The sequence below is a fragment of the Salmo trutta genome, chromosome 13, assembly GCF_901001165.1.
Source record: "Salmo trutta chromosome 13, fSalTru1.1, whole genome shotgun sequence".
Classification (NCBI taxonomy): domain Eukaryota; kingdom Metazoa; phylum Chordata; class Actinopteri; order Salmoniformes; family Salmonidae; genus Salmo; species Salmo trutta.
The window spans coordinates 50,687,338-50,712,795 of NC_042969.1; the positions used below are offsets into that span (position 1 = coordinate 50,687,338).

At 47.5% G+C, this 25,458-nt stretch overlaps 2 protein-coding genes across 4 annotated transcripts; one reads left to right on the forward strand and one right to left on the reverse strand.

The window, feature by feature from the left end:
- Positions 1-372: 372 nt before the first annotated feature.
- LOC115205961 (fukutin-related protein-like) lies at positions 373-3,087 on the reverse strand. 3 transcript variants are annotated; one of them, XM_029772416.1, is made up of 2 exons: positions 3,036-3,087; positions 373-2,256 (listed from the first exon to the last, which is right to left on the reverse strand). In XM_029772416.1, the coding sequence occupies exon 2, from the start codon at positions 2,100-2,102 to the stop codon at positions 495-497; it is 1,608 nt and encodes a 535-aa protein (XP_029628276.1). In that variant the 5' UTR covers positions 2,103-2,256; positions 3,036-3,087; the 3' UTR covers positions 373-494. The 3 variants fall into 3 exon arrangements, with proteins under 3 accessions (XP_029628276.1, XP_029628275.1, XP_029628274.1); XM_029772415.1 differs by having other exon boundaries at positions 2,855-3,072; XM_029772414.1 differs by having other exon boundaries at positions 2,835-3,072.
- A 60-nt stretch (positions 3,088-3,147) lies between these two features.
- LOC115205960 (striatin-4) lies at positions 3,148-25,095 on the forward strand. The gene is made up of 18 exons (XM_029772413.1): positions 3,148-3,622; positions 12,077-12,180; positions 12,340-12,410; positions 12,996-13,074; positions 13,591-13,785; positions 13,992-14,178; positions 14,280-14,433; positions 14,986-15,081; positions 19,105-19,223; positions 19,660-19,835; positions 20,092-20,139; positions 20,264-20,385; positions 21,058-21,225; positions 21,348-21,488; positions 23,141-23,239; positions 23,394-23,480; positions 23,652-23,855; positions 23,966-25,095. The coding sequence occupies exons 1-17, from the start codon at positions 3,344-3,346 to the stop codon at positions 23,819-23,821; spliced, it is 2,295 nt and encodes a 764-aa protein (XP_029628273.1). The 5' UTR covers positions 3,148-3,343; the 3' UTR covers positions 23,822-23,855; positions 23,966-25,095.
- Positions 25,096-25,458: the final 363 nt, after the last annotated feature.

Below are 25,458 nucleotides of genomic sequence, written 5' to 3' on the forward strand. Positions count from 1 at the left end.
TTTGTGGGCAGAACTGAAAAAGCGTGTGCGAGCAAGGAGGCCTACAAACATGACTCAGTTACACCAGCTGTCAGGAGGAATGGCCCAAAATTCACCCAACTTATTGTGGGAAGCTTGTGAAGGCTCTCCGAAACGTTTGACCCAAGTTAAACAATTTAAAGGCAATGCTACCAAATACTAATTGAGTGTATGTAAACTTCTGACCCACTGGGAATGTGATGAAAGAAATAAAAGCTGAAATAAATCATTCTCTCTACTATTATTCTGACATTTCACATTCTTAAAATAAAGTGGTGATCCTAACTGACTTAAGACAGGACATTTTTACTAGGATTAAATGTCAGGAATTGTGAAAAACTGAGTTTAAATGTATTTGGCTAAGGTGTATGTAAACTTCCGACTTCAACTGTATATGTTTTGGGTTGTGGCTAGAATCGTTTTGTCCTTTTGGTGGGCCACATGAAAACTCCAAAGGTCCCAGCCACACCCCTCCCTCACAGCCGGCTCCTATCCAGCCTCTTCTTGGTAGGGTTGGGGTACTGGGGGTTCTCGATGACCCCCTCCCCAAACTTGAGCTCAAGGAAGGCGCGGTGGTTGTTCGGGCCATAGGCGGTGACGCCGGCGAACGGCATTGGCACCAGCGGCTGCAGGAAGTGCTCGGGGAACTCCACATCCTGTTTGTGCTCCATCCACGTGTCTTTCGTCATGATGCCATTCCGCGGGTAGAAGGGCCACAGGTCCACGTGGAGGTGGTTAGCCTCACTGTATTGCACCCTATAGAAGTCCCCCTCCACTGCCCGCTCCCACACATAGCCGTTAGCGTCCACCAGAGAACCAGAGTCCAGGTTCTTCAGGTAGTCACAGTTAGGCACGTCCTCCAGGTAGATGCCCAGGTCCACATCATAGTCCCAGGGGATGATGTCCTGGTGGCGGGCCGCCCCCAGCAGGGAGCCTCCTTCCAGCCAGTAGCGCACCCCGGAGCTCTCCAGGATGTTGATCACATACTTGGTGGTCTCGCGGAGGGCGCGCAGGCAGCAGGGAGGTGTCCAGCGCTCCAGGTACAGGTACTCAGGGGTGTCATCCCGGACCGTACCGAAGCAACGCTCAGTCTCCTTCCCACAACCATGCCACTGCTCCTTCCCATCAGCCAGTAGGAGACGCTTCAGCCCAAAGTTCCTCATCAGCTGGCTAGTGGCCTCCTTCAGATGGCTGTCTGCCTTCCACTGGTTGTGGGCTGAGCTGAAGAGAGGCCGGTGGCTGGGGGAGAAGCAGGGGCTCTCCAGAAGCTTGACCTTCCAGCCATGCAGGGAGGTCTGGATGAAGAGCGAGGGCAGCAGGGGCCTCCCCAGTGGGACAGACAGGTTGAAAAGGTCCTCAGAGCGGATGAGGACCACTGCGTCCCCCTGAAGGGCTGTACACACGCTACCACTGCTCCCAGACGCCGCTGTGGAGTAGGTGGCCGTCCACTCTCTCAGACTGACCCGCAGGTGCAGGCACTGGACGGCCGAGCGTGCCAACACTGGGGAAGCCACCAGCCTCACGGGCCCCGCACCCTCCCCCTCCAGCTCCCGGATCAGCCTCTCCACAGCCCGGCCCTGCTCCAGCTCCACCCCGTCAGGCACAAGCAGCACAAACTCTGTCTGGACGTGGAACTCTGGCCGGTGGGCCTGCGGAGGCTGCTCGGGGCTGGGGGAGAGCACCAGGAGACGGGCCCCCTCGGGGAGAGACAGAGGGGGGTAGGGCGGGGTGTCAGACACAGCCAGGAAGGGCAGCTCAGGTCTCTGGTGCTGGAAGGAGCGTGCAACATCACCGACGTAGTTCTCAAAGTCCTCAAACTCCCGTAGGAGGACAGTCACACGAGGGCCGCGGCTGTTCCCCTCTCCCCCGACACCTCCAGCGCCAACCATCCCCGCGCCAACCCCTACCAGGCCCCCCATGCCGCCCTCCAGCCCGGAAGCAGGTAAGGCAGCCTTCCTGGAGCCGCTTCCTGGGTCCCGGCGTTTCTCCATCATCTGCTGCTGGGCTTGGGACACATAGTAGAGGATGAGCAGGTTCAGAGCGATGGCTCCAGTCAGAAGGCCCTGGCAGAAACTCACCCGCATGGCACCTCTTGCTGCGCTCGTCTGGCTCAGGGAAAGGAGAAGGTATAGGATGGAGCTATCTATTCAGAAAGCCTGACCATAAATATCAGGACCCCATCAGTAAAGAGCTACAGCCTATGTGCATCAGAAGAGTAATGGCCAGCTGCTGGAATAGCTGAAATACACAGAAAACACAGGAATTTAAAATGAGTCCTAAAAAAGAGTGGTTCTAAGCACTTCAGATGGCTGTGATAGGCTTTAGAGGCTGAAGTCTAGTTTATTACATTATATTCAAACGTCAAGGTACTTGGTGCAGTGTGCCTCCCATACATGGACTGGATTGCCCTAGTTCTCCTCAGCCAATACTTTGACCTAGATTGTAACCTTAACTATAAATTGCAGCCAAGTGAGCTACAGAGATGCTTCAAATTGATGTTCCATTTAAGTACAGGCCTATGCTCCCTTCTAGAATTGGTACCGTAGGCTATCAAGTATTGCTACAGCAATAATACCACATTTCCAGTAGCTAGAATTGTGTCTGCATAATGCAATGTACACCTATACTGCATGGCGCCTATGCAACCATGATCATTCTCAATCATTTCATATACATCATTTCATATAGACCACACCATAAATGACCCCTATAAACGCTTCATATGCACAACTCGTTTGTCTTCAAATGTGAATCACGTTCTCCCCGTTATATAGCCTAACATTCTCCCAATCGGTCGAATGAAACAGCATACAAACCATAATGCACGTAAAGTTACATCGAATTCGCTCGCTGTGTGGAAAGGAGGCTGAGCTAAGCGCAGCATGAAGACACCGCCAGTGCACTAGCTCCTACTTACAGTGTAAAATATGAATGTTACACCGACAAATTAACTAAAGTAGTGTTAATATACTGAGAGTTTTAGATTAGTATCAACACCGCGGTGTGTAACGTTATACCCTTGCTTTGCTGTTTCGGAAACGATCACAGGGAGCTTGCGTGAGATCACAATATGGCAGGAAGCGACGGCCCTGGTTACTGTAATGGGACAGAAAAAAACCCCGATTCCCGTCGACACTGTAGTAGATTTGCTCTTAGCTCATTTTTTGGCACCGTTTCTCCATGGGAGTTCTTGCGTTTCCTCTTTACGTGAGAGAGGAAGAAAGAAGGGTAGAGTGTTAAGTGCTGGGTTTGTGAGGGACGGGGCTGTTATTATCGTCGCTGCTTGTTTCCACCTCCCTGTCCTGGCGAAAGCTCAAGCGCTAAAATGGAGGCGGAAAGATCCGGCGGAGTAGCAGGGGGAACGAACCAGAACTCTGGAGGCAGCGGCGTGGGGCGCAACCCGAACGGGCCGAAATCAGTACTCGGGCAGGCGACAACAGCGGCGGCAGCCGCCGGAGTGATGGCTGGATCGTCGCAGCCTCGAGAACCACAAGACGGCGACGCAGGCCTATCTCTTCCTGGGATCTTGCACTTTATCCAGTTCGAATGGGGACGCTTCCAGACCGAGAAATATCGTTGGGAAGCCGAGAGAGATGAACTCCGGGTAATTATAGTGTTATCATCTAGCTATAGCTATCTAGACTTTGTATTACTAGCTGTTTAAGATTTTAGAAAAAAAAGCTAGCCTAGCGTTGCCAACATCCCACAGAAGTCACGACCGCTCCTCAATACTTTCCCCAATAGGACAGAATTACGGTCCACATAATCACGAATCTATTCACCCTATGCTCCTGGATATCATTTCCAAAGCTTTTTTTTTGCGATCAAAGCAAACCCAATATTTGTGGGTTCCAAAAAATGTCACCGTTCTTGACTAGTCTAAAACACTGTGTTGTGAATGTATTTAATGTATTGCATCAATCACAGGACTTTCAATGATCCGTGTGTTTCACATTGAGGCGCAGTCACTGTCAGAGCCACACGCTGATCCCAACGCAGCCAGACATATATTCGACATTGTCTAATTATAGCGGATCACACAGGTGGCGGTGTCAATAGGCTTTGTAGAGTTGTTCCAACGGTAATTAACGCCAGATGGTTGGACTCCGCTGTTTTTCATCCCCTTCGTGGTTTCTGTTTTTCTCTGTGCGAGATTACGGTGGGTCACGTGACTCACCGTCAATTACAACAGGGATTCAGTAATGCGTTTGTAAATCCCGGAGCCACACACACACACACACACACACACACACACACACACACACACACACACACAAAAAGACCGATGACGTAATGCGGTTCTTCCGCCGTTTACACACGTTCACATGTACACTCTTGCCTGCCTGGGGAGTGCAAAGCGTGTTTTTTTCCCTCATTGCTTTCCCCATTATGTGGCCTTTCTCCTGTCAGCACGTTTAACTATAAGGATGCTGAATGAACATGAGCTGATGAAATACGAGTTTGCTCGATGTTTACAGTAGCCTAAAGGTCTGTGTAGAAAGGCAATAACCATTCCACTGCTGTCAGTGTATTTCACTCTCCCGCTCACTCTACCCTATAGGCTATAGCCTAGTTATAAATAGGAACTCTATGTAATATGGATGAACCATAACAAACTGGCCTGCTGATCTTATAGCAGTGTAGGGATTGAAGTCTGAAGTATGTCACCACCACCACCACTAGAGTCTTACTGGGAAGGATTACTGTGAGTGTACATGCGTGAACGTGAGTGTGTGTGTGGTCTGGTTTTCACAGGCTCAATTAGCGGCAGAACTCGGGCCAGGAGAGAGAGAGAGGAGCGGTTGGGTGCCCTGTTCAAACAGTAGCCCAGCAGTTTACATAAGAGGACACCAGTGGCTGCTAAAATAGGGAAAGCCCTGTGGCGAGCACACACACACACACACACACACACACAGCCTCCATGCACATACACACAGAACACACAACAACATACAGAATAATAGCCTACAGTTTCCTCTGGGCTAGTGCTCTGTCTCAAACCAAAAGTTGTTGATTGATGACTGCCCGTTGTGTGGAAAACATTGGCCTTCCCTCCCATGTGACTGTGTGCGTGTGCGTATGTGTCACTGACAGGGTGTGTATGGTGTGCCAGTGGTATCTTTTTTAGGGCTGAATCGTGTCGTTAAAACGGGAACACTTGTGGCACTCTGTCTCCTGTGACAGCCAGGCAGGCTGTGGCGGGGCCGGGCCGAGCAGTTGGCTAGACCAGGTGTAACCTAACGTAGCACTGGTTTCTTTCTGGTCCCGACGAGAGATATATTTTTAGGGGAAGTTTCTCTTCTGCACTGTTCAACCAATCCAGTTTAGTGTCGCCTTGTTAACGCCCAAAAGTGGAAGTCACGTCACAGGCTCTCTCTCAATTTCTCTGAAAACTGGATGCGTCCGTTTGTCATTGACCCCCACGAAGGGTGGGCCAGGTGTGACGTCCCCAGAGCAGAACCCCAGGGCCATGTGACCACAGCCAGCAGGCCATGCCAGGGGACAGACAGACAGGTGGCACAGCTCTGGGCCCTGTTATTCATCACTGATCTCACATGACTGGGGATAGGCCAAAGCTATGTAGCGGCAGCCCTGGCTTAGTCCTATCCAGTCAGGTAAGATCCGTGATTCCTTCAAGAAAGAGAGGATGAGGGATACTGCTATAAAACCTGCAGGCCTCTCAGCTCTGTTAGGCTATATCTGTCCCATAGAACTGTAGAGGGGGTCCAAATCAAACAGTCATTTCTCTACTGAATATCTGAATATACTCCTGCTGAGTCTGTAGAGAAAAGAGTCTATAAAGCTCTTGTCCTACTTCAATATGCTAGTACAGTTGGTGCTGATCAAGGACCTACAGGTCTCCTAGTTGGCTAATAAATGTCAGATTAGATTTCAACGTTGCGATCACAGTTGCGCTACAGTTACTACTTGCCATAAATAGAAGGACAGAGTGCTTTGTAGCCATTGACACTCAAGATCAGTGGCACTCCGACTAGTGGTGACCCAGATGACATCACTTCCTGCTGGGGTATGTTAAGTGGGGCCCGTAGTGCCCTTCTCTCAGCTCTCATGAAAAGCCCAGTGCTGTCATGCATGACACACGTATGTACAGTACTGTGCTTTGCTCGCCACACCCTCACACTTCTGGGCTCTTATCGTACGTTTCTCACACTTCATTTGGCCTCTCTTTCTCACACTCAGACACACGCAAAGACACACATGCACACAAGCTGACTTTTTGCACAACTTTAGCGCTCTTGCACACTCACCTACGCACGCATACACTTACACGCGCACACACGCGTGCATAAGCATGCACGCTATACACACACACACACACTCTCTCTCCAGTTCCCTGTCCCAGAAAAGTCCTCTGCTCTACTTGTTGGCTGATGGGTCTCGGAGGGATGGAGGTTGGCATAGAGGTAAAGGACAGGGAGAGCTGCCCTTGACCCTGTTCAGAGTCGCCGGCGGGGGGGCGGCTGACTGATGAAATGCGTCAGTCAGAACTCCTCAGCAGGCCAACTTCTGAGATGGCCATATAGAGAGTGCTGTAGTGTTTTTACTTAGAAAGGTAGTTATGTAGCCTATCTTTGTGCTAAGACTGTTGTTGGTTTTTGTGCCAATGTTCAATATGCATGTTTATAACAAAGTTGATACCCTTTTATTACAGGTCACAGCTGTTTCTTTTGGTTCAGGTTTCAACTTAATTTGTCCCAGAGGGCAATTGGTTTTGGCACCAAGGAGTATGTGAGACGTACATACAATGCTAGTGCATGAGTCATGGGTTGGCAGCCGTCAATATCAATATAACGCTGCTAACGATCAGCCAGTAGCAGCAGCAATAGTGTAAAGTAAGGCCTGCGTAGAAGGTAAGTAAAGTGCGCTGTGCACATTCTCCAAAATATCACGTCAACACCATTCAAATATGCAGATTAAAAAATGCTGACTACATTAGCATCATCAGCCCATGTAATGACAAACAGGACAATAAAACTAGTTAGGACAGACTAACCTCGTCCCTGTATTCGAAAGGCCAAATGGCCGTAGGGGTAAAAGGTAAATGAGTGCTTGTACCTGTTAGTCTTTACAGTGGGGAATCTACACCGGGAGCCAGAGGGTAGGACATAGACTCCTGTTGTCGGGGGTAGGGCACAGTCAGACAGGATGGATTCTACCTTCCTCACCACTTGTCTGCTGTACAGGTCAGACAGACTGCTCCGCTGGACTGCCGCGATCTTACTGCCCACTTTTACTATCCTAGCTAGTGCTTTTTTGTTGTTGTTGCTTTGATACCAAGGTTACCATGCCAACAGATCAAAGAAAATGGTAGGACCGACTCAATGTAGGCTTTTATAAAAGAGAGTCTTCAAGGTCCTGTCAACCTGGAACTTTGCCTGTTTCCTGACACAAACAAGGTGTTGCTGGTACTTCTTACACATCACGTCAGTGTCGCACTCAAAGCTCAATTGATCATCAATCATGAGCCCAAGATACTTATAATTGGCTACGCTGTCTACCACCTGGCCCTTAAGGATCGTGTTCTGAGAGGTAGGGGGTTGACACCTGAAGTCGATACACATATCTTTTTGTTTTTGTCACATTCAGTTGAAAGGAACCGCTGTGGCACCAATGAACAAACTCCTTAATAGGCCCGGGGCTAGTTTCATCGGCATGAAGCAGACCGACTATTTCTGAGTCGTCCGCAAACTCTAGGATGTGTTGGTTCTTGTACTGGCTACGACAGTCATCAGTGTGCAGGATATAGAGGGGCGAGGACACAACCCTGGGGTGAGCCTGTTGATAATGACCGCTTCCCTGCCAGGCACCCATGCACCTTCACCCTCTGGGTTCTGCTAGTAAGAAAGTCAAGGATCCAGTTCACTACATTAGAGTCTACACTAAAATGATTATTGAGTTTGTTCGTAGACCTTGCGAGATACTTTTGGCCACGTAGTGTATGTGGACACCTGCTCGTCGAACATCTCATTCCAAAATCATGTCTATTAATACGGAGTTGGTCCCCCCCTTTGCTGCTATAGCAGCCTCCACTCTTCTGGGAAGGCTTTCCACCAGATGCTGGAACATTGCTGCTCTAAGAGCATTAGTGAGGTCAGGCGCTGATGTTGTGCAACGATTACGCCTGGCTCACAGTCGGCGTTCCAATTCATCCCAAAGGTGTTTTGATGGTGTTGAGGTCAGGGCTCTGTGCAGGTCAGTCAAGTTCTTCCACACCACCAATCTCGACAAACCATTTCTGTGTGGACCTCGCTGCCAGATTGTGAAGCACGATTCATCAGTCCAGAGATCGCGTTTCCACTGCTCCAGAGTCCAATGGCTGCGAACTTTACACCACTCCAGCCGACACTTAGCGTTGTGCATGGTGAACTTAGGTTTGTGTGCGGCTGCTCGGCCATGGAAACCCATTTCACGAAGCTCCTGAGGAACAGTTATTGTGCTGACGTTGCTTCCAGAGGCAGTTTGGAACTCGGTAGTGAATGTTGCAACCGAGGACAGACGATTTTTACACGCTATGTGCTTCAGCACTCGGCAGTCCTGTTCTGTGAGCTTGTGGCCTACCACTTCGCGGCTGAGTCCTTATTGCTCCTATACATTTCCACTTCCATCAAACACTTCCAGTTGACTGAAGCAGCTCTAGCAGGGAACAAATGTGAAGAATTGACTTGTTGGAATGGTGGCATCCTATGACGGTGCCACTTTGAAAGTCACTGAGCTCTTCAGTAAGGCCATTCTACTGCCAATGTTTGTCTATGGAGATTGCATGGCTGTGTGCTCGATTTTATACCCCTGTCAGCAACAGGTGTGGCTGAAATAGCCAAATCCACTCATTTGAAGGGGGGAGGGGGGTCCAAATACTTGTGTGTGTGTGTATATAGTGTATAGGCTTGAGCTTTTGATGTGTGTTTGAACACAGATCACTGATCTGTAGGGAAGCCATCAGAGTGAACTAAATCGCCTACAGTAGACTCCTTCTCTCGCCTCTAGTTGCCACACTTCCAGACTCAGGATCTACTCCAGTACTTTTGAAATGCATCATCCCTCCTCCCTCCCTCCCTCCCATGAGGTCCTTGCTGATCTGTGTACGATTGGATGGCTCGGGTGAAGTTCAATTCCCACCTTATTTCTGTCCACAGTCCAGCTCTTCCAGGAAGGAAGGGGGGAAGGAAGGAAAGGTGTGTGTCTGAAGTGTTTAAAACGGGGCCCTGGATTGGACAAGGTTCCTGTTGTTCAGACAGGGAGTGGACGTGATGTTCATAGATCGTCACGGTACTCTGACATGGACAGATGATGTGCTCCTCCTGTGCGTACACTGTACCACAGCACAACAGGCGCGCGCGCACACACACACACAGGGCAAGTAAAGCCATGTCAGATTGCAGGGCGCCAGTGGAGACAGAAGTGGGAATATATAGTTCCAGGAATGTCAGGGACAGTGAGAGAGATGACTGATGCTTATCTGGGATGAAAGGGACATTCCAAAGAAGTGTGTGTGTGTGTGTGTGGGTGTACAAAGTGTTAGAAAAATGAGTTAGAATGACAGGTCGCAACTCGTCCCTCTGTCGGGGGAAGGAACAGAACCATGTGAGAACCCCGCCCACATAACGGCGAGGTAGATACATTCCACAATGCCCCCTATCTGTCTCCCAGTGCCCTGCTCCCTCTGGCTGCACCCAACACAGTGCATCCTACTGGTAGCTACCTTCACTACCCGGTTTGGCCGTTCCCCTGCTACCCCAGACGGACACAGCCCTGAGCATAGTGCCCTACTGGTCTATTTTAGTACCTGGAGTCTGTAGGCATGACTGTAGCTGCTGCTAAACCAGGTAGAACAGTTCTATCTGAAACGCACAGGAGATGCTGTGTTCTCAAAATAGCCAGTGTAACAGTTGTCCCAGTAGTCAAAGTGACGCAGCAGAGGTACAGTGGATTTAAAAAGTCTACACACCGCTGTCAAAATGCCAGGTTTCTGTGATGTAAAATAATGAGACAAAGATAAATCATGTCAGAACTTTTTCTACTGTTAATGTGACCTATAATGTGAACAATTCAATTGAAAAACAAACTGAAATCTTTGAGGGGGAAAAATAAAAAATAAAAAACTCACAAAAACCTGGTTGCATAAGTGTAACCCTTAAACTAATACTTTGTTGAAGCACCTTTTGATTTTATTACAGCACTCAGTCTTTTTGGGTAGGAGTCTATTAGCATGGCACATCTTGATGTGGCAATATTTGCCCACTCTTCTTTGCAAAAGCGCTCCAAATCTGTCAGATTGCGAGGACATATCCTGTGCACAACCCTCTTCAGATCACCCCAGAGATGTTCAATTGGATTCAGGTCTGGGCTCTGGCTGGGCTCTGGCTGGGCCAAACTTTAATCTTCTTCTGGTGAAGCCATGCTTTCGTGGATTTGGATTTGTGCTTTGGGTCGTTGTCGTGCTGAAAGGTGAACTTCCTCTTCATCTTTCTAACGGACGCCTGAAGGTTTTGTGCCAAAATTGCCTGGTATTTGGAACTGTTCATAATTCCCTCCACCCTGACTAAGGTCCCGGTTCCAGCTGAAGAAAAACAGCCCCAAAGCATGATGCTGCCACCACCATGCTTCACTGTGGGGTATGGTGTTCTTTGGGTGATGTGCAGTGTTGTTTTTGCGCCAAACATACCTTTTGGAATTATGGCCAAAAAGTTCAACCTTGGTTTCATCAGACCATAACACATTTTCCCACGTGCTTTTGGGGGACTTGATGTTTGTTTTTGCAAACTTCAGCCGGGCTTGGATGTTTTTCATTGTAAGAAAAGGCTTCCGTCTTGCCACCCTACCCCATAGCCCATTCATATGAAGAATACGGGAGATTGTTGTCACATGTAGCACACAGCCAGTACTTGCCAGAAATTCCTGCAGTTCCTTTAATGTTGCTGTAGGCCTCTTGGAAGCCTCCTGACCAGTTTTCTGCTCGTCTTTTCATACATTTTGGAGGTACGTCCAGTTCTTGGTAATGTCTCTGTGGTGCCATATTTTCTCCACTTGATGATGACTGTCTTCACTGTGTTCCATGGTATATGTAATGCTTTGGAAATTCTTTTGTACCCTTCTCTAGACTGATATCTTTCAACAATGAGATCCCTCTGATGCTTTGGAAGCTCTCTGCGGACCATGACTTTTGCTCTGAGATGCAACTAAGAAAATGTCAGGAAAATCCTACTAGAACAGCTGAACTTTATTTGTGATTAATCAGAGTCACTTTAAATGATAGCAGGTGTGTAATGACTTCTATTTAACATGAGTTTGAATGTGATTGGTTAATTCTGAACACAGCCACATCCCCAGTTATAAGAGGGTGTGCACACAAGGTTTTTATTTTTCATTTTTCCCCCTCGAAGATTTCAGTTTGTTTTTCAATTGAATTGTTCACATTATAGGTCACATTAACAGTAGAAAAAGTTCTGACATGATTTATCTTTGTCTCATTCTTTTACATCACAGAAACCTGGCATTTTAACAGGGGTGTGTAGACTTTATATAACATCATTTTTGTTTGCGTGAGTACGGTTTGTGTGTCCCAGTTGTAAGGTCTCGCTGCCGTCGCGTCGACCTTGTGTAGACGGCATTGTAGACGTGTAGGCGACGTTTTTAGACTGCTCTACTTTTCTGGGGCTCTGTGTGTTAGCGTGTGTGTGTGTGTGTGTGTGTGTGTGTGTGTGTGTGTGTCGGGAAGAGCAATTGGACCACGCACGCAACACACACACACACTCGCACTCCTCTCCTCACGATGGTTTCCCCCTCCAGATGTCTGGGTAGGGTTTGCTGGTCAGGAGAAGTTCTAAATACAGAATGCGGCGCCGTCCACAACCCACTACTTAGCCTGGCGCTCGGTGGCGGAACCAAACCAACAGTATTTCTGCACTGTATGTTGTATTTGTTTGAGTGGTCCAACAAACTTCACCTTACAATGACTGGGAAGTGGCATGCTCAGCTCAGTTGTGGTGATTGGTTTTCAGAGGATTTTAACAGATAATGTGTGTGTGTGTGTGCGCAGGCTCAGGTGACGTTCCTGCAGGGTGAGAGGAAGGGGCAGGAGAACATGAAGCAGGACCTGGTCAGGCGGATTAAGATGTTGGAGTACGCCCTGAAACAAGAGAGGTCAGTCGCACACAGACACACACACACACACACACACACACACACACACACACACACACACACACACACACACACACACACACACACACACACACACACACACACACAGTGTAAGACTTGGGTAACACTGCCATCTTGTGGTTCTTCCTCTCTCTGCAGGTCCAAACACCAGAAGCTGAAGACAGGCAGTGATCAGAGCCCAGGGGAGAAGAAACCAGAGGCAGAACAAGGTATGCAGGCTCTATGTAGACCTTATGTAGACTCTACGTATGCTCTAGGCCAGGGGTGTCAAACTCATTTTGCCCCGGGGGCCGCGTTCGGTCTTCAACAATTTTTTTTTGTTATATTTCCTCGCCATCCAAATTAGCCATAATTTGATGCTCCCTGACTTTCTAGCTTTCATTTCTGTGATTGTTAGCGAGTTGGACACAGTCAAGACACTGTACGAATATAGGTCCATTATCAATTCTACTCATTAGAAAGTATATTGACACACAAAAACATTATAATATCACTTTTTTACTCAAACCGCCAATGGGCCGGATTGAACCCTCTCGGATGGTCTAAGGATTGGTTCACTATGTAGCCTAGATCTAATGCATTCTAAAGCAGAACTGGTAACTTCCCTATGCTTCTGTTTCCACGTCGGTCCCATTTAACTGTGTGTGTGTGGTGTGTGTGGTGTGTGTGTGTGTGTGTGTGGTGTGTGTGTGTGTGTATGTGTGTGTATGCGCAGAGCTGTAAGTGTTGCTCTGGTGCGTGCTTCTGTTATATCGGAGCTTCCTCCTCTAATTGACTCTTCCTCTACCCCGCAGTGCCTAATGGGCCAGCAGAGTCTGAATCTGAGCCAGCCAATCAGATGTCCTGGAAGGAGGGCCGTCAGCTGCTGCGCAAGTAAGGCTTCCTCCCCATAGCGAGAGCAAGGCTTCCTCCCCATAGCGAGAGCAAGGCTTCCTCCCCATAGCGAGAGCAAGGCTTCCTCCCCATAGCGAGAGCAAGGCTTCCTCCCCATAGCGAGAGCAAGGCTTCCTCCCCATAGCGAGAGCAAAGCCTCCTCCCCATAGCGAGAGCAAGGCTTCCTCCCCATAGCGAGAGCAGCACTGTCCTCAATACGGGGTGGCAGGTAGTCTAGTGGTTAGAGCGTTGGGCCAGTAGCCAAAAGGTTGCAAGATCGAATACCCGAGCTGACAAGGTAAAAATCTGTCGTTCTGCCCCTGAACAAGGCAGTTAACCCACTGTTCCTAGACTGTCATTGTAAATAGGAATTTGTTCTTAACTGACTTGCCTAGTTAAATAAAGGTAAAATAAATAACCAAAAATGACTTTAAACAAACAGTTGAGTCTGAATGAAGAGGCTAATCGTGTGTCCACGGTTTGTGCGTGTGTGTGTGTGCGTGTGTGTGTGTGTAGGTACCTGGAGGAGGTGGGCTACTCGGACACCATCCTGGACATGCGTTCGAAGCGTGTGCGCTCCCTGCTGGGTCGTACCAGCCCCGAAGCTAACGGCGCCCCGGCCAGCAGCGAGCAGCAGCCCGCCCCGGACCCCGATCCCCTGGCAGGGGGGGAGTCACTCCTCATCAGACAGATAGAGGAGCAGATCAAGAGGTGAGACCCCCAACACACACACCTCTGTCCTCGGTGTAGGGTGCTGTGGACAGTGATGAAGGGAAGCGGTAGTCACTGTGAAGTTGATCAGTACTATGTCTGTGGTGGTGTAATGCATATTTTTTTGTCTAATTTCTGGAACTGTCAGTATTGTTGTTGGAGTTGTGTGTTGCAGCTGATGTGTGTGTGTGTGTGTGTGTCGGTAGGAACGCGGCGGGGAAGGATGGTTCTAAGGAGCGTCTGGGCGGTTCCGTGCTGGATAAGATCCCCTTCCTACACGGCTGCCAGGATGATGATGATGAGGATGACAGTGATGAGGAAGATGACTTCCAGGGCATGGGCACGGACCGTATAGACGGGCAGCGCAACAAGAACAAGAAGCCTCGCGTTAAGGTTCCGATCACGTCAACACGGCAAAGTGTGTGTGTGTGTGAAATTATACCCCCGTGTGTGTGAGAGAGTATTGAAGGTCTTCTCTCTCTCTCTGTGTGTAGATGGGGACTGAGCCCATGACCACAGATCTGGACCCTGATGATGAGGATGAAGATGACTCGGAGGATGCCCTGAGCGAGTTTGACTTCCTGGGATCAGGGGAGGAGGGGGAGGGGGCGGGAGAGGCCCGGATCTCAGGGGACGGCCGGGAGTTAGGTACGCCATTGTCATAGCAACCACCTCAACCACACCTGTCTGTCTAGCTTTCTGTCTGTCTTCTCTTTCTGTCTGTTTGTCTATCCCTCTCTCCCTTCATCCCTATCCGTCTCTCTCTAGGGAGTTATATGTTCTGTACTCTCACCTCTACTGCCAATAAACCATTGTCTATGGTGAACCATTGTCTCTGTGTCTCTATCACATTTGTTGTTTGGATGTGTGACTTTGTCATCCACGTGTCTCTCTCTCTCTCGATCTGGAGCAATGTGTTCTGTTGGCATAACGCATGCCATTTGGTGTCTGTCTACTTTCTCTTTATCCGCCTCGTGGCCTGTCCCTCGGTCCGTTTCTCTTCGTCTGTTTGTGGGTTTCTCTCTTTCTATTTCTCTGTTCGTCCATCGTCTCCTTCTGTATGCATGGCCATGTGTTCTTTTGTCCTTTACTTCTCGCTGTCTCTCTCTCCTCTCTCCTCTCTCTCCTCTCTCCTCTCTCTCCTCTCTCTCTCTCTGCATGACTGTGTGTGTTGTGTCTCTCTCCTCTGGCCTGGTTCAGAGAACCGCAGGAACAAGCTACAGGGCATGATGTCGGACTTCCCCCCCAAACCCTCCCCACCCCCCTCTGTGTCGGGACAGTCTCGCTCCGGGGAAGGTAAGACAACACCCGCCCCCAAAACTCTCCCTGTCTGGCTGTGCCAAATGTTCTACAATGTCCTGTATTATGTCGTGTTTTGTGTGGACGCCAGGAAGAGTAGCTGCTTCTTTCACAACAGCTAATGGGGATCCTAAAGAAAAACAATTGCAAATACCAAAGTAGCTCAATTGCTTCTCTAAAGGGATGCTTCTCTAAAGGGATGCTTCTCTAAAGGGATGCTTCTCTAAAGGAATGCTTCTCTAAAGGGATGCTTCTCTAAAGAGGTAATTGTTTTAGTGTTGGAATAGGGGAAGGGGTGTGTTTTTGATAAGATGGTGGTTGATATGGTAGTGAGTTTAGTGTTGGAATAGGGGAAGGGGTGTGTTTTTGATAAGATGGTGGTTAATGTGGTAGTGAGTTTAGTGTTGGAATAGGGGAAGGGGTGTGTTTTTGATTAGATGGTGGTTGATGTGGTAGTGAGTTTAGTGTTGGAATAGGGGAAGGGGTGTGTTTTTGATTAGATGGTGGTTGATGTGGTAGTGAGTTTAGTGTTGGAATAGGGGAAGGGGTGTGTTTTTGATAAGATGGTGGTTAATGTGGTAGTGAGTTTAGTGTTGGAATAGGGGAAGGGGTGTGTTTTTGATAAGATGGTGGTTGATGTGGTAGGGAGTTTAGTGTTGGAATAGGGAAAGGGTGTGTTTTTGATAAGATGGTGGTTAATGTGGTAGTGAGTTTAGTGTTGGAATAGGGGAAGGGGTGTGTTTTTGATAAGATGGTGGTTAATGTGGTAGTGAGTTTAGTGTTGGAATAGGGGAAGGGGTGTGTTTTTGATAAGATGGTGGTTAATGTGGTAGTGAGTTTAGTGTTGGAATAGGGGAAGGGGTGTGTTTTTGATAAGATGGTGGTTGATATGGTAGGGAGTTTAGTGTTGGAATAGGGGAAGGGGTGTGTTTTTGATAAGATGGTGGTTAATGTGGTAGTGAGTTTAGTGTTGGAATAGGGGAAGGGGTGTGTTTTTGATTAGATGGTGGTTGATGTGGTAGTGAGTTTAGTGTTGGAATAGGGGAAGGGGTGTGTTTTTGATAAGATGGTGGTTAATGTGGTAGTGAGTTTAGTGTTGGAATAGGGGAAGGGGTGTGTTTTTGATAAGATGGTGGTTGATGTGGTAGGGAGTTTAGTGTTGGAATAGGGGAAGGGGTGTGTTTTTGATTAGATGGTCGTTGATGTGGTGGTGAGTTTAGTGTTGGAAAAGGGGAAGGGGTGTGTTTTTGATTAGATGGTGGTTGATGTGGTAGGGAGTTTAGTGTTGGAATAGAGGAAGGGGTGTGTTTTTGATTAGATGGTGGTTGATGTGGTGGTGAGTTTAGTGTTGGAATAGGGGAAGGGGTGTGTTTTTGATTAGATGGTGGTTGATGTGGTAGTGAGTTTAGTGTTGGAATAGGGGAAGGGGTGTGTTTTTGATTAGATGGTGGTTGATGTGGTAGTGAGTTTAGTGTTGGAATAGGGGAAGGGGTGTGTTTTGATTAGATGGTGGTTAATGTGGTAGTGAGTTTAGTGTTGGAAAAGGGGAAGGGGTGTGTTTTTGATTAGATGGTGGTTAATGTGGTAGTGAGTTTAGTGTTGGAATAGGGGAAGGGGTGTGTTTTTGATTAGATGGTGGTTAATGTGGTAGTGAGTTTAGTGTTGGAAAAGGGGAAGGGGTGTGTTTTTGATTAGATGGTGGTTAATGTGGTAGTGAGTTTAGTGTTGGAATAGGGGAAGGGGTGTGTTTTTGATTAGATGGTGGTTGATGTGGTGGTGAGTTTAGTGTTGGAATAGGGGAAGGGGTGTGTTTTTGATTAGATGGTGGTTGATATGGTAGTGAGTTTAGTGTTGGAATAGGGGAAGGGGTGTGTTTTTGATTAGATGGTGGTTGATATGGTAGTGAGTTTAGTGTTGGAATAGGGGAAGGGGTGTGTTTTTGATAAGATGGTGGTTGATGTGGTAGTGAGTTTAGTGTTGGAAAAGGGGAAGGGGTGTGTTTTTGATAAGATGGTGGTTGATGTGGTGGTGAGTTTAGTGTTGGAATAGGGGAAGGGGTGTGTTTTTGATTAGATGGTGGTTAATGTGGTAGTGAGTTTAGTGTTGGAATAGGGGAAGGGGTGTGTTTTTGATAAGATGGTGGTTGATGTGGTAGTGAGTTTAGTGTTGGAAAAGGGGAAGGGGTGTGTTTTTGATAAGATGGTGGTTGATGTGGTGGTGAGTTTAGTGTTGGAATAGGGGAAGGGGTGTGTTTTTGATTAGATGGTGGTTGATGTGGTGGTGAGTTTAGTATTGGAAAAGGGGAAGGGGTGTGTTTTTGATAAGATGGTGGTTAATGTGGTAGTGAGTTTAGTGTTGGAATAGGGGAAGGGGTGTGTTTTTGATTAGATGGTGGTTGATGTGGTGGTGAGTTTAGTATTGGAAAAGGGGAAGGGGTGTGTTTTTGATTAGATGGTGGTTAATGTGGTAGTGAGTTTAGTGTTGGAATAGGGGAAGGGGTGTGTTTTTGATAAGATGGTGGTTGATGTGGTGGTGAGTTTAGTGTTGGAATAGGGGAAGGGGTGTGTTTTTTGATTAGATGGTGGTTGATGTGGTAGTGAGTTTAGTGTTGGAATAGGGGAAGGGGTGTGTTTTTGATTAGATGGTGGTTGATATGGTAGTGAGTTTAGTGTTGGAATAGGGGAAGGGGTGTGTTTTTGATTAGATGGTGGTTGATGTGGTAGTGAGTTTAGTGTTGGAATAGGGGAAGGGGTGTGTTTTTGATTAGATGGTGGTTGATGTGGTGGTGAGTTTAGTGTTGGAATAGGGGAAGGGGTGTGTTTTTGATTAGATGGTGGTTGATGTGGTGGTGAGTTTAGTGTTGGAATAGGGGAAGGGGTGTGTTTTTGATTAGATGGTGGTTAATGTGGTAGTGAGTTTAGTGTTGGAAAAGGGGAAGGGGTGTGTTTTTGATAAGATGGTGGTTAATGTGGTAGTGAGTTTAGTGTTGGAATAGAGGAAGGGGTGTGTTTTTGATAAGATGGTGGTTAATGTGGTAGTGAGTTTAGTGTTGGAATAGGGGAAGGGGTGTGTTTTTGATTAGATGGTGGTTAATGTGGTAGTGAGTTTAGTGTTGGAAAAGGGGAAGGGGTGTGTTTTGATAAGATGGTGGTTAATGTGGTAGTGAGTTTAGTGTTGGAATAGAGGAAGGGGTGTGTTTTTGATAAGATGGTGGTTAATGTGGTAGTGAGTTTAGTGTTGGAATAGGGGAAGGGGTGTGTTTTTGATAAGATGGTGGTTGATGTGGTGGTGAGTTTAGTGTTGGAAAAGGGGAAGGGGTGTGTTTTTGATTAGATGGTGGTTAATGTGGTAGTGAGTTTAGTGTTGGAATAGGGGAAGGGGTGTGTTTTTGATTAGATGGTGGTTGATGTGGTAGTGAGTTTAGTGTTGGAATAGGGGAAGGGGTGTGTTTTTGATAAGATGGTGGTTAATGTGGTAGTGAGTTTAGTGTTGGAATAGGGGAAGGGGTGTGTTTTTCATTAGATGGTGGTTGATGTGGTAGTGAGTTTAGTGTTGGAATAGGGGAAGGGGTGTGTTTTTGATTAGATGGTGGTTGATGTGGTGGTGAGTTTAGTGTTGGAATAGGGGAAGGGGTGTGTTTTTGATAAGATGGTGGTTGATGTGGTGAGTTTAGTGTTGGAAAAGGGGAAGGGGTGTGTTTTTGATTAGATGGTGGTTGATGTGGTGGTGAGTTTAGTATTGGAATAGGGGAAGGGGTGTTTTTTTGATAAGATGGTGGTTGATGTGGTAGTGAGTTTAGTGTTGGAAAAGGGGAAGGGGTGTGTTTTTGATTAGATGGTGGTTGATGTGGTGGTGAGTTTAGTATTGGAATAGGGGAAGGGGTGTGTTTTTGATAAGATGGTGGTTGATGTGGTAGTGAGTTTAGTGTTGGAATAGGGGAAGGGGTGTGTTTTTGATTAGATGGTGGTTGATGTGGTAGGGAGTTTAGTATTGAGAGCTGTTCTTCCTCCACTCCTTAAGGTGGCGCTCTGGGTTTTTCTTCTGACGTCTTCATCCTGGACGCCGTCGGGGGCGGAGACATGAACCTGGGAGAGCTGGCTGACCTCACCGTCGCCAACGACAACGACCTCACCGTGGATGTGAGTACTTGAATGCGTGCTCACACACACACACACACACACACACACACACACACACACACACACACATATGACAGTGTTTCTCCTATGATTTTTTTTCAGCAGCGGTGGCAAAGATAACGTGGGGGGGGCTGAGAGAAGAAATTGCAGTTTTAAAGCTAATTTCCTGCAATTCTACACATTTCGCCATGGCTGAGGCCGTGTTTCTATGCTATCTGAGTGACTCAAACATAATAACAAAATCAATGGGGGTCCTTTATATTCTCCCTCAATGTCTAGTTTTTATGTTGGTGGTTGTTCATTTTCAAAGATGATTTTATAAATATTTAGCTCAATTATCTTTTTTACGTACTTTATCTGAGTTTAGTCATACAAAAAGTTAGCTGCTGCTAAATGACTACACCCCACCAACACTCTGCCACCTGTGTGCGTGCAGCTACAGGATAACCGGGAGGAGTTCAAGAAGACGTGGAACCCTCGCTTCACGCTGCGTAGCCATTTTGATGCCATCAGAGCGTTGACGTTCCACCCCAGCCAGGCCGTTCTACTCACAGCCTCCGAGGACGGAACCCTGAAGCTGTGGAACCTCAACAAGGCCATACACTCCAAGAAGTAAAAACCTAAGGAGTAGCAGGACCGTAACACGCCAATATCAGGGCCTGTATCATAAAGTCGGGAATGCTGATCTAGGATCAGATCCCTCCTTGTCCATGTTATCTTCTTCATTGTGATTTTAAAAGGCATAACTGATCCCAGATCAGCACTCACTCCTACTCTAAGGAGTGGGAAAGAAAGTGAATGTGGTCTGGTAGTTTGCTGTAACACCGTGCTGTAATGTGTAAACGGATTTTGGTCTTTGCCTCCACAGAAATGCAGCTCTGGACGTTGAACCCATCTACACCTTCAGAGCCCACAGGTGAGATCAGACCACACGCACATACACACACATGCATGCAAACACACATTTGTTGCAGCTGTCATGTGTTTTGGTGTGTTTCTGGGTTAATAGCTCATCTTTGTGTAATCGTGTGTGTGTACAGTGGTGCAGTTCTGTCTCTGGCAATGGGAGAGGACGGAGACTCGTGCTACAGCGGGGGTCTGGATGGAACCGTGCGCTGCTGGAAGATCCCAGACCTCAACGTGGATCCCTACGACAACTACGGTCAGTCCCTGACCCCTGTCTGACCTCTCTGTCACCAGGACAAGCCAGGTTTATCCCCAGCTAACGTATTCAGTTCTGATTCAGTGGATTACACATGATCGAGTATCATCACCATGAAAACATATTGAATGACATTAGGGCTGTGACGGTCAAGGAATTTTGGATGGCGGTTATTGGTCAGCCAAATGACCACGGTCAGACGCACATTTTGGGGGCATTGTATAGGACTGGGGTTTTCACTTTTCTTGGGTTGTGGTCGGGAGATTGTGGAGGCCAGGTCATCTGATGCAGCACTCCATCACTCTCCTTCTTGGTCAAACAGCTCTTACACAGCCTGGAGGTGTGTTGGGTCATTGTCCTGTTGAAAAACAAATGATAGTCCCACTAAGCACAAACCAGATGGGATGGCGTATCGCTGCAGAATGCTGTGATAGCCATGCTGGTTAAGTGTACCTTGAATTCTAAATAAATCACAGTGTAACCAGTTAACCAAAATAAAAGTTATTATTTTTCACGTAAATCCCCTCCCCCCCCCAAAAAAAAGAAAATCGCAGACCCCAGTTTGAAAACACCTAGTCTCGTTTGCTACAACACCTTGCTTGTTTCAGCAAGCAGCAACAAAGTTTCATCACGTTGTAGAATCCATTTGTGTGTGTCTCTTTTGTTGTGTAGACCCGGGCATAGAGAGCAGTGTGTTGTCGGGTCATGAGGACTCCGTGTGGGGTCTGACGTATTCTGCCCACCACCATCGGCTGGCCTCCTGCTCTGCAGACGGGACCGTTCGCATCTGGGAACCCCAGAACTCTGCCCCCTGTCTCTCCGTCTTCAACAAGGAGAAAGGTGTGTGTGTGTGTGTGTGTGTGTGTGTGTGTGTGTGTGTGTGTGTGTGTGTGTGTGTGTGAGTGTGTGTGTGTGTGTGTGTAATATCTTAACTCTCTCCCCCCCCCCCCCCCCCCCCCCAGAGCACGGAACACCCACTTCGGTGGCCTTTGTGAACTCTGACCCCGACCAGGCGGTGGTGTCATTCGACGGCGGCGAGACGCTGCTCTATGACCTCAACACAGAGCAGAGCATCATGGTCCTGGAGACCGGCACTAAGGACGGTGAGTCCTAGGGCCTGTTCTAATACGGTCAGAATGCTTCCTTCGTCCTGGCTGGTCTAGTAGTAATGCATGTGTACGGTGTTGGCTAGGGGTGTACAGCGAATGTTTCTTGGCGTTGTCTGTTGTGACAGGATTGTTATGTTTGGGGCCTCTCAAGTTTCCACTCTGATGCTGCGTTTGTAACCATGTGGGAGGTGGGAATTTAACAGCTGTGAGGTTGTAAATGCCATTTGAACTCGTTTAAAAAACGCAGATTGGCAAATGGCCAACCAGCTGTGTCAACCATAAACTAAAATGACAGCTATCATGCTTTTTAAACACATTATAGAGTAAAGAAAAAACACAACAATAGACTGCTTTTTATAAACCTTGTTTTGTTGTTGCGTTTAACTGCCGAAAATGCTGTTATCGAGGGCATTTCCTTAGTAGATGTCAGAGGTCACCATGTGGGAAGAACAGGATTATAGACGAGTTTCCCACTAGTAATTACCAGTTGGTGTGCCATTTCAAGTGGACTTTTCCCAGTCGTATGTGGTAAATTCCCTCTCCCCGCATGGTTACGAACGCACCATGACACTGCTTCCTTCAGTGCCAGATACGTACTTGTGACTCTCATGAAAGGTCTGTAGCACAGTTCATCTCCCGCTCTGGGGTAATGTAATGGGCTGCCGCTTTTAAGCGTGTTCAACACAGGGTGCATTGGCTAATTGATTGAAAACGTTGGCTTATGTAGAGCGGGAACTAGCTGTTTGCTAAAATGAGTGCAAGAGGGAAGTTTGTAACGTGGCTCGAGCACTTTCACCAGGTGCTGAAACACCCTATTCTCAACCTCTGAATGGGCGCATATCGGCGGCTATAAACCAAAGACTGTAAAAAACAATATGGACATAGCCTAGCTATTGCTCTTGTCATTTCTTTGGCCCAGTCATAATCAGCTGCTTAAATGCAGAGGGGAGACGACGTTGTGGTGTTGATTCTTTGCGTTTCCGTCTTGCTCCGGCATGCGAGGTTGACGTCGGCGTAAATGTGGCAACATATTTGAGGTGTTGGCAGCTCGATAGGCTATTGTCGTTGCACGTGGCGACATACTGTTAACGTTTTATCCACAACTCCTCTGTCCATCGCTGTCGTAATCTACTATGAAACCAACATTTTCCCAAAATGTGAGATTTTAACAAATGATGGAGTATCCTCAGAAAATGACAATTTGTGATTAAAATTTTGATTACAACGTACACATATGCTCTAGGTGTTGTAACGGAATGGCCTACGTCGGGTTTTTTTCAGCTCAGATTTACTCGAGGCATCGGCCTACAATGCAGCATCGGCATAGCCTATAGGACTAGTGTTTTTACATTTTTATATATATTCATTCGGGTTCACAGTGCGGACCGAACCGAAGTCCCTGTACCGAGCGGTTCGGTACGAATACGTGTACCCTTACACCCCTAGTCGGCATAGGTTCAAATCAGGCATACTGCCCTAGGATGCAACCTCTCTCTTGTCTTTCCCCACTGTCATCCTCTCTCTGTTCAATAAAATCTGAAAATACCTTATGTATTGAAAAAAAGGTATCATTCTGTGCCTCCCTTCCTTGAGAGAAGCCAGGAGGATCTCCCTCAATACTGGTCTGTGTGTGTCGCCCCCTGCAGGTAGTAAGCTGATTAACTGTGTGGTCAGCCACCCCTCGGAGCCCATCTCCATCACCGCACACGAGAATCGCACTATCCGTTATCTCGACAACAAGACAGGTCAGCCTCTGTCCACTGCTAAATCCTACCTTTATGTAACAACGGCAGAATTAGGCCTCATGCTTGATCTGTTTTGTCTGGGTCGAACTAGCCCATAGTCACGTTCCTATCTTTTACCGGTTTAAATGTAATGCCCATCTGCGTTTGTTACCAGGTAAAGTGATCCACTCCATGGTGGCACACCTGGATGCTGTCACCTGTCTGACCACGGACCCCAAAGGCACTTACCTCATCTCTGGCAGTGAGTACCCTGATTGTATTGGAACTGGGGACCAAAAGGTCTGCAATTTATTAGATTTTTGCCCTCTAGCACTACACACCTGGGGGTGTATATTAAGGAACACTATTTCTAACCGCATATCATTGACGATTCCGCTGTACTCGTAACTGTGCTCTCCGCTTCCCCCTGCAGGCCATGACTGTTCGGTGCGTCTGTGGATGCTGGACAACAGGACGTGTGTGCAGGAGATCACGGCCCACAGGAAGAAGCACGACGAGGCCATTCACGACGTGGCCTTCCACCCCTCACAGCCCTTCATCGCCTCAGCCGGCGCCGACGCGCTCGCCAAGATCTTCGTCTGAGAGGAGGCACAGACAGGGACCATCATCCTCCTTGGTGAGACACTAGAGTACAGAGAGAGAGAGTGTGTGTGCTTTATCTTACAATCTGTTAGTTTACTTTCTTTACAGTTTCTACTTATATGAAATTGTCCCTTTTCATTACAGCCCAACAAACACAACTTGGCCAGAGGAGAGTGATGACTACAATGGACAAACCTCACCTGCCTACACACGCAATTCCACATTCACAGTTACACACACACACACACACACACACACACACACAGACACACACACACACACACACACACACACACACACACACACACACACACACACACACACACACACACCCAGTGACATACACACACAAAACTGTGTCCTGCACCCCACTGGCTGGGTCATCGCCAACAGGACACTATTACCCACAGTTCTCTAGCTGTCCCATGATGCCTCAGTAACTTGTTGCAATACTAACCATACTGCTTTTCTAACGGCTAATCTGGCTGCTCGGTTTATTAGGTCAGTTTACTACACTATAATACTCTATTCATTTCTACCTTTACAGTCCACTCATGGTTATAATAAGGCAGTGTGTGTGTTGACATTGATCACTAGGCATGCCGATGCATCACCTACTACAATTAGTGACGCGCGCACGCACACACACACACACACGGGTTAACATTCAGTTTGAAACTTTTTTTTTTTATATATAAAAAGCTTAGCTCACCAGTTGTTAACACGCATAAGTACCTGACTACAGTAGAGTCCAGTCCCCATCAAGTGACGGCATTAGCCATTGTCTACTGCAATACAGAGTGGGGCCACAATGCATTTCATTCCAAAGACTTCTGAGGGTTTTAGTTTGTGTGTGTTTTGGAGCCTTCTCCTAACCAGTGTTGGACAAAACAGCTTTAATTTCAGCCTCATCGCCGAGACACTAAGTCTGAGTGTTTGTGTGTCCGGTATTGTACGGTCATCCATTTCAGTAGAATCAAGTTTGATAGGAAAGGGGTGTGTGTGTGTGTGTGTGTGTGTGTGTGTGTGTTGCACTTGTTTAATCTTTGGTGCTAAGATCTCGTCAGTCCGAGTCTGAATCAGGGACCTGTTTGCATTCGAGGTGTGTGTGTGTGTGTGTGTGTGTGTGTGTCTCACTGGGATATTTGTCATCAACAGTAGCATGATATGGCTTGTATCATGCGTCACTCTCCAGCCATGCCATCTGTTTGTGTTGAGATACTGTATGGGTCATTTTTATCTCATAAGAAGACTAACACGCTATGCTAAGCAGACACTTTTCTACTGGTTTCCTTTTATATATATGTGTGTGTGTGTGTGTGTGTGTGTGTGTGTGTGTGTGTGTGTGTGTGTGTGTGTGTGTGTGTGAAGTTGGCCTTTGTCATTTCATCAGGATAGCTGGTTTGTGAAAGAGTTTGTGGAGATGATGCCACAGTGGAGACCTCTGACTGAAACGGTTGACGTTGAGAGAAAGTGACACTACTCCCAATATGGCATCCTGTATTCTCTCTCCCTTAAGTCGGCATCAAGTCAGACTGGTCCTTTGTGCCGGTCTATTTATTTAGGCTTGTGCTTGGAAACAATCATATTATCCATTGAAATAGCTGTTGTTGATTAGGTTTCTGGTTTTGGTGCGA